This window comes from Psammomys obesus, unplaced genomic scaffold, assembly GCF_907164565.1.
Source record: "Psammomys obesus unplaced genomic scaffold, mPsaObe1.curated_primary_1811, whole genome shotgun sequence".
NCBI lineage: Eukaryota > Metazoa > Chordata > Mammalia > Rodentia > Muridae > Psammomys > Psammomys obesus.
Genome location: NW_026596452.1, coordinates 3,387,864 through 3,402,561, shown reverse-complemented (window position 1 = coordinate 3,402,561; position 14,698 = coordinate 3,387,864). Strand labels below are relative to the sequence as shown.

The window sequence follows — 14,698 nt, the reverse complement described above, 5'->3', positions numbered from 1 at the left end:
AACTTGGGGAAGCAGAGGCAGGTGGATCTCTGAGTTCAAGGCCAGCCTAGTCTATGAAGCAAGTCTAGCTGGACAGCCAAGGCTACACAGAGAAACCCTGTCTTGAAAGAACCAAAATTAGGGTTCAGAAAAACCCATCAAGATAGACTATATATAAAATCAGAAATGAGACATCATGTGATCTAAGACTTGTAAGATAAATCATCTCATAATTAGACATAAAAATAAAGTTTAAATTCAGTTTATGTTAAAACTAATTTCTATAATTAAAATGAGTTACAAAAAACAAGTGAATAAGGTAAAAGCTATGATATAAAAAAATCTCCCAAGTAGTCCCAACAAATGTTCCAACAAAGAGGATTTACTAATGAGTTATTTCTTTTTTTTTTAATGAGTTATTTCAAACTGTGAAAGAGAAAAGACTATATAATGTAGTTCCCCAGGATACCAAAGAGATGGACAGCTTGGAAAGTGAATTTCAATGTCTGATAAATATACCAGTAAAAAACCCAATAAACACAAAAGCAACAGTTTTGAGCTAGCTACACATTAGAATCACTTGAGAACCTTTTACATTCCTGATGCTTGGGCGACTTTACACCCCAACACCTCTACAACCCCACCCCTACACACCCAACCCTACAATCCCCCTAACAACAAAGTTATCTCACAGGCATCATTGTTTTCTTTTTAAGGCTCCCCAGGTGATTGCCACGTGCAAGTCACCAACAAGAAATATTGTCACATAGAAATTTCACTACTTAATGTTTTACAGAAGATCCTAATTAACTGTAAACAATTTAGAGCACTCTGTTAACAGACATAAGTCACCAATTGAAAAAAACAGCATTTTCCTCACAGACATAAAAATGGTTTCTGATTAGGAAACATGTGCAAATATGTAATGATTTCATAACCATTTCCTAACACATATAATTTAAAATGCCAGGGCAATTCCTTAACAAAATTATAAAGTACATGCTTTAAAACAACCCAACAGGCAGCATTATATTTAATAAGCTACGTAGATACCACTATAAAGAACAGGACAATACATCGAAAAACATAATTATTTAGTACTGTTTTTAGAAGTTCTAGAAACCAAAAAGAGATAAAATAAAAATATTAGGAAGAAATAAAATATTACTATGGGCAGATAGGCAAAAGCTAAATAAGTTAAAAAAAAAAACAACCCTAAAATTTCATTATAAACAAAACTCAGTTAAAAATATTTTAGTTAGGAAATATAACAGGAGGAAATATGTTCACAATAAAGTAGAAAAATAATTCTACACAGGACCAGATTAGGAAGTCTGATGGTCAAAATTCAATACATAAAAGCCACATAGTAGAAAGAGGATACCCATTTCTGCAAATTGTCCTCTGACATTCACATGCACACAGTGGCAACACAAGCACATACACACCTGCTTTCATACACACTTGCATATACACTAAATAAATAAATAAATACAATAAAATTCTAAAATCATATAACTAAGGCAGTTTTAATTAAAACTCTGATCCATGTAAAACTCAAAACATTCCTTAGAATGTACAAAAGAACTTGACTACAAATGAATTATATTCTGGATCTGTAGACTAAAATATTTGAAATGGCTATTTTATTAGTATTATGAATTAAATCATAATAATTCCAAGTAAACCTAAGAATATAAGCCAGAAAACCTATTAAAATTAAAGAGCAATAGAAATCTAGCTCACTCAGATTTTATACCTGAATGCCTTGATTACTAAAACACTACAAAACCATGTTGATGACACACGTACTAGTTAGTGAAAACGAATATTCTATTTAATACATAATAAAAATGTCACAAATCAACAAAATTACTAACATTAAAGCTGGTTGTATATCCCCACCTAAATAAACTATAAACCCTCAATACATACCAGATGAAGTATCAGATTTATGCTAACAAATCAACCTGTTTCTACACCTCACACATGTAAAAATAGAGAGGTAAAGATAATAGCACATGGGAGGAAGAATAGATGGGTTGGGAGGTCACCACACAACAGGAAGAGGGGATACCATAGTAAATTCGAGGAGGGCATATGGGAAGGGGGACTAAATACTTGATGGATTATCAGCTTTTTGTTAACAATCAACCTCTTTCGTTCATGTATGGTATATGTAAAGATACTGGTTGGGATCACAAAGGGACAGGAAGACAGGACACCAAAGGGCATTTGAGGATTTTATAAAAGAAATGCAGGTATAGACAGAGTGCGTGAGGACGGTGGTGTTAGGAGTAGGGGAGCTGAGAAAGTAGGTCTAAGAGGCAGAGGAGGAGAAAAAGGGTAGTACATAGGTTTAAACTATGCTTTCAAAACCTCAATTGTACTATTAATAAGGAGGGCAGGGCAACAATCCACAAGGAGTGAGAGAGCAGAGTGAAGATGCATACAAAATGACAGCAACTCACCACTGGGGCTAGGACTATGGAGCCACCCACAACAAAGAAGGTTAACAGAAGTAACAAATGCATAATGGGGAGAAGAGGTGCTGTTGAGGAAAGTGCTCCAGGTTTCTGGTCTATGCACTATGAATAACAGGAATGATAGAGGTTGGGCTAATTCCCTCCTAGCTCTTAGGCAGTAAAACCTTAGTCGGGACTGGAGGAGCCCTGAACCCAAGCTAATTGTTGCATTTTTGAAAAACCAGAAGAATGTCAACAAACAGGAAAGAGGGTCTAAAAGCTGGAAATCATCATCATTCTGGGAAGCCCATAGTGGTGTTCAGGTGTTCTGTCAAGCATTTGGAGAATCCTGGTCACGAAGTTTTCCAAAGCACCTTGAAAGTGCAATGGAAGCTCTTTGGCAACTCCTGAGCAATCTTGAAATATGAAGAACGGTTCCTGAGGCATCACAAAAGGAGTAGTGTGAGTTCCAGTACCGCATAAGTGGTGCTGAGGTATGAATCTCTCCCATAGCAAATTAGGTTGCCCCAGGGACTTGGTGAAGTAATTCAGTGAGGGCCTCTAGGTTCTCAGAGAGTTCAGGGCCAAAGAGCCCAGAAGGAACATTTTGTGGACTCCGAAGTTTACATTCCCACCAGCAGTGGAGAAGGGTTCCCCTTTCTCCACAACCTCTCCAGCATGTGTTGTCACTTGAGTTTTTCATCTTGGCCATTCTGATGGGTGTAAGGTGAAATCTCAGGGTTGTTTTGATTTGCATTTCCCTAATGGCTAATGAGGTTGAACATTTCCATATTGGCTACAGTGGGCAGTTTTCTGCAGTTTGTGGGATTTTCTTTTAAAAATGCCATCCATTTTCTTAAAGATGACTTCTCTAGAGGACACCTACGGTCATAGCCAACATGGCTCCCACAACTCTGAATTTATAGCTGAAATGGAAGTTTGAAATAACACGCAGGAACCAAAAAAGTCCCAGAGAAAGACAAGCAAAGTTCAAGAATAAGGTTCTTCCGTGATTTACCAGAAAGCTATCCAGGGAATCCTGCATATTTTTTAGAGATTAATATGAGGTACAACTCAAGCACAAACTCTCCAGAAATAACAACTTGGAAATGCTACCTAAGCCATACTCTGTGGGTGGGTATTCCTTTAATTAGATTTTGCAAAACTACTCACTATATTTCAGTATCTTCTTTCATTGACCTTTCTTGCTACCTAAGATTCATGAAAGAGGAAAATTAATGGTGCCTTGCATTGAGAATTTCAAAGTAAGGGTGAATGAAAAATTGTATTTTGAGCTGAGAGTATGGCTCAGTAGTAGAGAGCATTTGCCTAATATTTGAAAGGCCCTGGGTTCTGTCCTCAGCACCCACAGGGCAAGCACATACCACCTGCATTTGTAAGTACACATTCAGTCAGATAAATAGGATCCACAAATAAGGAAAGTAGTTTTTCTTTCCAAAAGAATGCTATTTTTCTCCACAACCTCTCCACCATGTGTTGTCACTTGAGTTTTTCATCTTGGCCATTCTGATGGGTGTAAGGTGAAATCTCAGGGTTGTTTTGATTTACATTTCCCTAATGGCTAATGGTGTGGAGCATTTCTTTAAGTGTTTCTCTGCCATTCGATATTCCTCTACCAAGAGTTCTCTGTTTAGCTCTGTTCCCCATTTCTTAATTGGATTACTTGGTTTGCTGCTTTTCAGCTTCTTAAGTTCTTTATATGTACTGGATATTAGCCCTCTGTCAGATAAAGGGTTGGTGAAGATTCTTTCCCAATCTGTAGAACACTCCTCCACTGCTGGTGGGAATGTAAACTTGTACAACCACTCTGGAAATCAATCTGGCGCTTTCTCAGACAACTAGGAATAGCGCTTCCTCAAGATCCAGCCATACCACTCCTAGGCATATATCCAAAAGAGGCTCAAGTACACAATAAGGACATTTGCTCAATCATGTTTGTAGCAGCTTTATTTGTAATAGCCAGAAGCTGGAAACAACCCAGATGCCCCTCAACTGAAGAATGGATGCAGAAATTGTGGTACATCTACACAATGGAGTATTACTCTGCAATGAAAAATAAGGAAATCATGAAATTTGTAGGTAAATGGTGGGACCTGGAAAGGATCATCCTGAGTGAGCTGTCCCAGAAGCAGAAAAGACACACATGGTATATACTCACTCATATAGACATAGAACATAAGATAAACCTACTAAAATCTGTACATCTCGAGAAACTAATTAAGAGAGAAGACCCTGACTAAAATGCTCAATCCCATCCCTAAAGGCAAAGAGGATGGACATCAGAAGAAGAAAACAGGAAACAACCTAGAAACCTGCCACAGAGGGCCTCTGAATGGCTTTGCCCTGCAGACTATCAAAGCAGATGCTGAGACTTATGGCCAAAGGTTGGGCAGAGAAGTGGGAAATAGTAAGATCTGGAGATGGTAGGAACCCCACAAGGAGAGCAAGAGAACCAAAAAACTTGAATACAGGGGTCTTCCCAGAGACTCATACTCCAACCAAGTACCAGGCATGGAGATGACCTAGAACCCCTGCACAGATGTAGCCCATGGCAGTTTAGTGTCCAAGTGGGTTCCATAGTAATGGGAAGAGGGACTGCCTCTGATATAATCTGATTGGCCTACTCTTTGATCACCCCCCTGTGAGGGGGGAGCAGCCTTACCAGGCCACAGTAGATGACAAAGCAGCCACTCCTGAAGAGCTCTGATAGACTAAGATCAGAAGGAAGGAGAGGAGGACTTCCCCTATCAGTGGACTTGGGGAGGGGCATTCGTGAAGAAGGGGGAGGGAGGGTAGGACTGGAAGGGGAGGAGGGAGGGGCTTATGGGGGGATACAAAGTGAATAAAGTGTAATTAATAAAATAAAATTTAAAAAAAGAAAAGGCAAAAAAAGAATGCTATTTTTACAGGAAAACTCTTTTTCTAACTTGCCTTTTTTTTCCTCTATTTTTTTTTAAAAGTAAATGGCTATAGTATATTCTGCACTTTCTTAACATGCAGGAGAAAATTTCACCATGTTTTTTTTTTTTTCTTTCCAAGAACAGGAGTGAGAAGTGTAGTCCTTTCTAAATGACTTATATTAAAAAATGGCAGTCTTAATTTACAGAGTCCAAGAATAGGGAGGGGTAAAGAATCCTTCAAAATAGATATTTTGCAAATTGTGTGAGATTTGAGGCACTTTGTAAATATTTTTTGATGTTTTCAGTGAAGTTTTTATTTTTGTTTGTTTTCATTTGTTTGTTTTGGGGGGAGCTTTTTTTTGTCTGTTTGTTACAGTGTGTTACTATGTAGCCTTGGTTAGTCTGGAATTCAAGAGACCCCCCTGCCTCTGATTCTTCAAGAGTTTAAGGATTAAAAGTTAGCACTACCATGCCCAAACCCCTCTCTTGTTTTTAAATATATGAAGGTAAGTGCATATGGGTTCAAGTACCTGCAGAAACCAGGAGGAGGGTGTCAGATCTACTGGAGCTGGAATTACAAGTCTTATCCTGATCTTCCCAAAGAGGATATATAAAACTGAAATCATCAGTGAAAAAACTATTTGTATGCAAACAGAAACAAACTCAGATGGTATCCAGAAGCACTGTGTCATTGTGTCTTCCTCAATTTTCAACATAGAAAATTATCTGTTTAAATCTCAAAACCTTTCCCTAAGGACTTTAATTTCTGAGACCCAGCTTCCCTTCTAGATCTTACAGGTTCAGATGCTTGAGGCTTCTTTGTGTGTCTCTGGCTCCTGTTTTCAGGGAGAGGTATTTTTTCTGCCTCCCTCACTGGATCCTGACCCCTTCCTCACTCTGGGAAGTTATTGGGTCCCCAAATGTTTGCTCCTCAGACCGGCAAGAACCCTTATGACAGTCCATCTTAAAAAACAAACAAATAATACACAAACCCCTAGTCAGGCATGGTAGTGCAGGCCTGTAATCCCAGTAAAAGACAGAGACAGGTGGATCTCTGTGAATTTGAGGTCAGCCTGATCTACAAAAGGAGTCCAGGACAGCCAAGGTTAAACAAAGAAACCTCTGTCTCCAAAATCCAAAATATAAATAAATACATACATAAAATAAAAAAGAAAACTTTAAGTAAAATAAAAAATAAAAGACATGTCTCAGGTAGTGGAACGGGTAAAGATGATCAAGATACATTAATATGCATGTGTGAAAATTTTTAACAAACAAAAATGATTTTTTTAAAAAAAATATAACTAATCCTGTGTTTGTAGGAAGATACTATTAGTATGAATTCTCCTCTCCCTCCCACTCTCCTCACTCCCTAGCCATTACCCTACTTGCTAGGGTGTTGACTCACACTGTAGAGTAGGCCAGCCCCGAACTTGCAATCTCTCTGTTTTGACCTCCAGAAATGCTTGGATTACAGCATGTACCACTCACTATGCTCTACACTGCCCCACACATTTTCTTTTATTTTATTTGAACCTTAGGCATCCTTTAGTTTTCGTTTTTAAACCTCGGTACCACTTAATTTGTGGTAGCTGAGTTATTTTTCTTGCTTACTTGCGTAGATTGTGGTAAGATATGTTCGATTGAAAACACACCACAGAAAACCAATAAGCTTTCCCTCGGATATGCTGTTTGCCTCTCCTCTTTTTCCCCCACCGGGTCCAAGGCCGGTGCGGGGTGTGCAGGCAGCCCCGCCTAGTGACGTCATCGGAGAGCTATACCAAACCGAGCTAGGCAGGGTCTCGTCTTTTCGTTCTTCGTGTTCGTCTTTCTTAAATATAGGCTTTTTTGAGTCCACCTCAGCTCAAACCTCTTTCAGATAAAAAGGTACTGTGAAAGCGGCAGGTTAATAATCCGCACCACCTCTCGCGCGAACTTCGCCCACAGAGGCTCTCCCCCTCCTCTTCGTGGTGGTATCTGCTTATCGCTGCAGCTGCATAGAAGAGTCATTGCATCCGGAGGGAAAGGCGGAGCTGCGCCACTCTGACGCCTCTTCTCTTGCTTCCTAGTGGGCCCAGCGCTTGGCTTGGGCTTCTGAGTGGTAGTGAAGAGCTGGGCCCTGAAAGTTAAGCGCCTTTGAGGGGAGGGTTCACGGCAACCGTTAGCGGCGTCCTGCCACTGTGAGAATTATGTCTGAAAACAAAGCCTTCTCCTCCGAAAACAAGGCCTCCTCTGAGTCCCCGGTAGATGGGGGCGTGAGGTGGAATGGGCCCTGGAAACCCGGAGTGCCACTTTTCAGGCCACCACGAGGGTGTCCCGCTTAGGCAGTACCTCCAGCAGCACCTGTGAGTCCTCAGACTCTCACTGGCCGACCGCCTCCCAACTCTTTTCCTCATCTCAGATGAGCGGGTCCATCCAGGAGCTGGGTGGTCCCTCGAACTCCACTAACCACTTTCAGAGCCTCAGTGATGATTCTGGCCAGAGGAATGACCCCAGCTCAGAGTCTTATCCCCGGGACTTCATAATTATCTACAGCCAGAGCGATCAGGTCCCCGCACCTGCCTCAGACTCCACCATCCTTACTTAGCTCTGTTTCGCAGCGCTCTTCTACAATAGGATCCATTCCACTCCCGGACTCATCCTGATATGTTGGGCAAAGGTCCTTGGTGACTTCTGCGCAAGTGTCCCCCTTGTCTTCTGTACTTAGTCTTTCTCTAAAGTCAGAACTAGGGTCTATCCCTGCCTCAGTGATCAGCACTCCCCGAGGGTCGATAGAGGAGCTCACTTCATTCACATTGTCTAGCTCTCCCTGGGGATTATCACTAGAACGTCCTGTGCAATGTAACAGGTCTCTGCCTTCCTTAAAACTGCCTGAACCTCCAGACAACAGCCCAAGAGTGTCGCCCGAAGACTCCCCCATGCACTGTCAGTCTCTGCTTGGTTATCTGCATCATCTCCTTCTGCTCCTAGTTTCCGTTCCCGCCAGCTGTTACAAAGACCTCTGGTACTCGAAAGCTCAGTGCCTAGGAGGTCCCTAACTTTTCCAGGGTATACCCCCCGAATTTTGATTCAAGAACCCCCTTCTTTCCATGCCCCTCCGGCCCCTATACTAGGGCCATCCTTGCCCTGCGTGCGGGGCCCTCCCTGGATATCTCAGCAAGGATCAGCTCCGCCCATGAGCGTTCCCCTTGTCATTGCACAAGGGCCTGCTCCGCCCTCAGTGCCGGGCTTCCCCCCGGGTATGGGTAAGAAGATCAGCTCCGCCCCCGGACACCAGGCAAGGGGCGGTACAAGGGTCTGTTCCACCCTGGGCGGTCCCCCCTTTTAAGCCTAAGTCTTGGGAGAATTTCACCCAAACCATGACGGATCTGGAGAAGCCAAATATCACAGGCCACATGTTCGATGTAGTCGTGATTGGAGGCGGCATCTCAGGTCAGTTTGGATATTTAACAGTAGCTTAAGGGGCCTTTACTGAGGAGGGGTAGGGATCTTGCAATGTCCTTGTTGTGTTTGGGAGAGTCATTCTCCTGCCTGTTACTATGGGAGGGCCCCAGATCTTGCCAGAAGAGGGCTGGTGGTATGCACTGGTGGAGGGAGGCAAAATAATTTGAACTCCGACTCCTAAATACTAATGATTAATTAGCTCTTGCTATAAAGTTACATTTAGCACATTATGTGAGTTTCCTCTGTCCTCAATAGTCTTGTGGGTGGGCAAAATATTTGGTATTTTACAAAACCAAGCAACTGTGGTTTGAGAGTTTCAGTAACTCTCCTGAGGTCTAATAGACTCCCTAGGAAGCCACAGACCTGTTTTTTCCCTTCACTCCCAATCCTTGAAGTCTTTGCTTGGTCTTGCTGATTTCACATCCTTTCCTGTGAACAGAACCTCAGTCTGTACTATTGAAGTAGTGGCAGGATGGATTAGCTCAGTTATGCTCCCCTCTAAAGCACCATTCCTTAGAAAACTGTGCAAGTAAAAATACACGGAGGCAGAATCTTTTAGGAAAGGGTCATTTTTTTAAAGGAACTGTAAGTTTCAACCTACTCCTGCTCTTTTTTCAGAACTTAAGTGTAGGATATTTGTTGCCCAAATGTAGTCTCTTCATAGAGCAGGAGCCAAGGGCAGGTCAGAGAGTGCCTTGTAAGCTCTTGCTGAGAGCTGCACAGCCTGCATCTTTTCCTGTGCTCCTGGCTTAACTGGCTCATCAAGTAAGGGGTACATGAACTTTTTCTACTTTTTTTTTTTCTGGAGACCTCATAAATGTTTGTATATTAAATTGACACTTATATTGTCATACTGGAAACATTTAGGAATTATGTTTTGGCTCTAGGTAGAAGCCCATGCTGGCATGTCCCCTTTCCCCCAGGTGCTAATAATTTCAGAGATACATGTGCAAGATCTAACTTAGAGGGAGAAAGACAGTAGGAGGGAGTAAGTACAGTGGCTCCACAGTATCCATTTTAATGTATGCTCCTTTTGAGTAGTCCAAAATGTGCATATATATTAGTTTTAGATATAGGTAACTTTGGACTCATCCTGTTCAGGGTAAGCTGTCTTAATCACCAGACTGGTGTGAACTGTTGCTTTCGCAGTCCTAGCCAGTGACAGTAGCGATATGCATGTGTGCTGCAGTATCAGAGGAAATCAGATCCTGGTTCAGAATAAGAGAAAGGAGCATTTATCATTCCTTTCTTCCTTTTTTCCTTCCTTCCTTCTTTTCTTCCTTCTTTCATTCCTTCATTCCTTCTTTCCATGAACACTTGTTGAATACCTACAGTTTAAAAGACTGGTGTTCACAAGAACCTCGGCCTTCTAGGCAAGTCCTCTAGAAGCAATGTGATTGTTGGTCACTGGGATAGAAATATGAAGATAATAGGTAGTATAAATTGATTAACACCATTACACAATTTGATGTTTTGCTGGGTTTTTGTTTTTGTCCTTGGTTTGTCATCCATGTTCCTTAAAGAAAGCTTTGTCTTAAAAAAATTTTTTTTTTGACATTTGGTTGTGAGTCTTGCCTTTAAAGGCTGAACTATTTCTCCAGCCTGACTTTTTAAAAAATCTATGAGACCAACTTAATACATAGCCAAGGATGAACTTTGATTTCTGATTCTCTAACATCCGACTGCCCAGGGCTCAGATTGCAGATATGGGATGGCACGCCTGCTTTGTGTAGTTCTGGGGATCAACACCAGGGGTTTATGCATGCTAGGCAGGCACTCTTATCAAGTGAGCTATATCTCCAGCTATGTGTTTTGTTTTCTTTTTGTCTAATTACTTAGTCTCTCTACTTTTTCATATTTGACTGCTAATATTTAGTCATCAACAGAAGTGTATTAAGCATGGAGCTAACAAACCTTAAAACTTGAGGTCCCTTCTGATTCTTATTCTAAATATATGACCAGCTTTATACTGAGTCATGTTACAATTTTTAATTCTTCTTTTGTTTGGTGGAGGTGGTGGTGGATTGAAACAGGGTATTATGTAGCAAAGGCTGGACTGGAACTGCTTGTGTAGCTACAATGGCTTTGGGTTTCTAATCCTCCTGCTTTCTAAGCAAAGTGCTAGGGTTAGTTACATTTGTGTACTACAATACCTGGCCTACTGATTTCTTATTTTTTAAAGAGATCATCCAAATTATCTGAAGCTACACACACACACACACACACACACACACACACACACACACACAAATGGAATCTACCTATTGACATTGCTGGGATGGGGCACATAGAAAACATTTTTTGCTTAGTATTTCACATGCTTACTTACTCTAGACACCAACTTTCAGTCCACCAATAACAGTGGAAAACAGGAGCTGGTTTCCATTAGTATCATTCTACCAATCATATCTGAGAGATTTTAGCAGCCAAACTGACCACAAACATTTCCTTTTGTCTGTGTTGTCATCTAAAATTATTTATTACTAAACATAGATGTGGATGCCTATCTGACTGAGGTATTAGGCACAGGCTTTACGTTTCATAAATAGGCAAGAATGTTCTTGTGAACTTCACAACACGTCCCTTTGTGTATGCTTTGGCTATATCCCATGATATGAATCCCATAATACAGTCTCTTCGTTTGTTTGTTTTGACAGAGGTCTGATGTAACTCAGGCTGGCCTCACATTTCACATTTGCCATGTAGTTGAGACTGCCATGAACACATTTTCCTCATGCTTCCATCTCTCAAGTGCTAGTTAAAGAAATTGCCACACTTTCCAGCTTGTGAATCAAATTTATGTCTTCACTGAAGCAGAGTTGGAGTAAATTAAAATATATATATATATATATATATATATATATATATTATTAACAGATTTTAAGCACAAAGGTTAGGGATGGTGGCAGTCTGGAAGGAAGTTAAGACACACTCCAAAGCATGGGTATAAGTTTCTTAAAGAAGAGGAGCTTTGTGTCAGTTTTAAGTGCTTTGGAATATTTCTTAAAACTTTCCTGTTAGGATTTGCATATTCTTGGCATATTATCTATGTAAGTATAATCTATAGGCAATAATTAGCATTTGCAATGTTATTCTTATAACACAGCTCCCAGAAGAATACATATTTTAAATGATATTAATCAAAATTTATTCACATTACAAAAGCTTTACCTTTATACAAACAATAATGATATTTTTTATTTTGTCATTTAAAACAGAAGATAAAACATTGCTGACAACCATAACACCCTGCTTTCTGTCCACTCACCTAATTATTTTTTTTTTAATTCTATCTTAGTTCATGTGAAGGGAAACAGCCCTGCATATAATCCAAAATTTATAATCTATTCCTTTGGAAACTCTTCAGGTTTTCTGTGACACTACTGAAGTCTGATGTTTTTATCATATGTTGATCACACCTTTTCCATTTTCTTTTGAAATCACCTCAAGGCTCTGCTGTGAGTCACTCTTGGGCTCTAATACTCTTCTTTCTCATTACATCACACCATTGTTCCCTTAATTATAGAAAGCTCTTAAATCTTTAACTTGAATTCTTCTTTTCCTCTAAGTTCATATGCAATAGCTTATCTTTTCATGGGTGTTTTTCATTTAAACATTGCAGATTCTACATATCTTCTGCAGTATTTTTTTCTTTTCTTGGATACCACCTTTTCCATCATTTTTGATACATTTTTGTCTTAATTTGAAGTCACCAGTCTACCAAGAATGATCTTGATTTTTTGTTGCTCTTAGCTCTGCTTCCTGAGTGCTAGGATTACAAGTGTGCCACCACATCCAGCTTTTTTTTTTTTTTTTTTCTCATGCCTTACTAGTAATGGAATCCAAGGCTTCGTACATGTAAAGTGAACACTACAAAGAACCACATGCTTCTAAAACCAAATTACATCCCCAGGCTTTCTATACTCCTTTTTCATGTCCTCTGAGCTGGACTGATTCCTCTTCTGATTCCTCAGTTACTCTACCATGTTCATACTCCCACCTCCAGGGCAGACTTTTGACTCCTGAAGCTATTTGACTACAATACCTTCGCAGTGATTATGCTTTAAAATAATAATTCTCTCTTCACATCCATTCTGCATGTAGTATTCTCCTAGGCTTGCTTCATTTTCTTAAATCACTTCTTTCTCACCTTTCTACCGAGTGGTGTCATATTACCAGCCTCTCAACACTAAGTCCATACTGTCAATTACCTGGTTTTACTTTGTTGGTCAAGTACTATTATTAACCACTTTTCCGCAATGTGGATGTGAGCTTTAGTCCTAGTGCCTTTTGTCCTAGTGCTAGACTGTTTACTTTGTCCCTTCATAATTTCTCCGTTTTCATTTTAACAGAGAAGTGAGTTTTTCCTTTCTGTCTTTCAACACCGGGTTGATCACTCTTGCTCCTGCCAATTTTTCTCCTTTCTTAAAGAGATTTTTAATATGTGTTTAACAAGATATATTTATTTTCTGACTCATTTCTCATTTTATTGTTAAGGACAATGTATCATTCTCTATTAAACTGGCAGGGATTGAATTTTCTCATGATCCAAGACAAAAAAATTCATTTTCCAAGAATGACTAATATATTGAGTTCTACATACTGCAGTTTCCCCTTTCCAAAATATATTATCTCTAGGTATCATTTCTGTGGGGAACATTTTAAACATTTTAAACCAGCACATACTATGTAGTTTTCTAGGGATTAAAAAACAGACCTCATTTTAAAAGACAGTACTGGTTTTTGATAGGTTAGTTATTAGATACTGGAGTTCAGTGAGGATGAGAATTTTGTGTATTTACCATACTTTTTGTATTTGACTTTTTGTATTAAAAACACACCAGTATACTTTCATTCTGTTGTGTAAACTATTTTTTATTGTTTTCAAACAATGATACAAACAATTAAAAACAAAGAAATCATGAAATTTGCGGGCAAATGGTGGGAACTAGAAAAGATTATCCTGAGTGAGGTATTCCAGAAGTAGAAAGACACACATGGTATATGCTCACTTATAGGTGGATATTAGACAAATAAAATAGGATAATCATACTAAAATCTGTACACCTGAAGAAGCTAAGCAAGAAGGAGGACCCGGGGTAAGATGATCAATCCTCACTCAGAAAGGCAAAGAAGATGGACATAGGAAGAGGGAGAAAACAGGGAATAGGACAGGAGTCTATCACAGAGGGCCTCTGAAAGACTCTACCCAGCAGGGTATCAAAGCATATCCTGAGACTCATAGCCAAACTTTGGGCAAAGTGCAGGGAATCTTATGAAAGAAGGGGGAGATAGAAAGGCCTGGAGGAAACAGGAGTTTCACAAAGAAAGCAACAGAACCAAACAATTTGACCACAGAGGTCTTTTCTAAGACTGATACTCCAACCAAGGACCATTCATGGAGATAACCTAGAACCCCTGCATAGAGGTAGCCCATAAGTGTCCAAGTGGGTTCCATAGTAATGGGAACAGGGACTGTCTCTGACATGAACTGATTGGTCTGCTCTCTGATCACATCTCCCTGAGTGAGGGGGGAGGGGGAAGACAATGCAGCAAGTTCTGATAGGCTAGGGTCAGAGGGAAGAGAAGGAAGACCTCCCCTATCAGTGGATTTGGGGAGGGGCAATGGAGGAGATTAGGGAGGGAGGGTAGGAATTGGGAGGGGTTGGAGGAGGGTGATACAACTGGGATACAAAGTAAATAATGTGTAATTAATAAAAAATAAATAAATTATAGAAAGTGTTATAGTTATTTGAGTTCTGATTAAAATTTTTAAATGTTCAAATGAACTTTTAGATGGATTTGACATTGAATGGTCAATTTTAACATTTAATCAGTGCTAATTGATTTCAATTTGTACATAACTCTCAACTAATGTGATAATTTCTT

General features: G+C 40.0%; 1 protein-coding gene and 1 pseudogene across 1 annotated transcript in view; both read left to right on the top strand.

Moving 5' to 3' along the window:
* The window catches only part of LOC129669898 (40S ribosomal protein S6-like), a 79,391-nt pseudogene extending 71,979 nt beyond the window's left edge, over window positions 1–7,412 (top strand).
* Window positions 7,413–8,699: 1,287 nt separating this feature from the next.
* Maoa (monoamine oxidase A) overlaps window positions 8,700–14,698 on the top strand; it is a 65,470-nt gene continuing 59,471 nt past the window's right edge. The window contains exon 1 of the mRNA XM_055598265.1: window positions 8,700–8,797. Within this exon, the coding sequence (XP_055454240.1) occupies window positions 8,725–8,797 (73 nt within the window). The 5' untranslated portion in view covers window positions 8,700–8,724. The remainder of the gene's footprint in view (window positions 8,798–14,698) is intronic.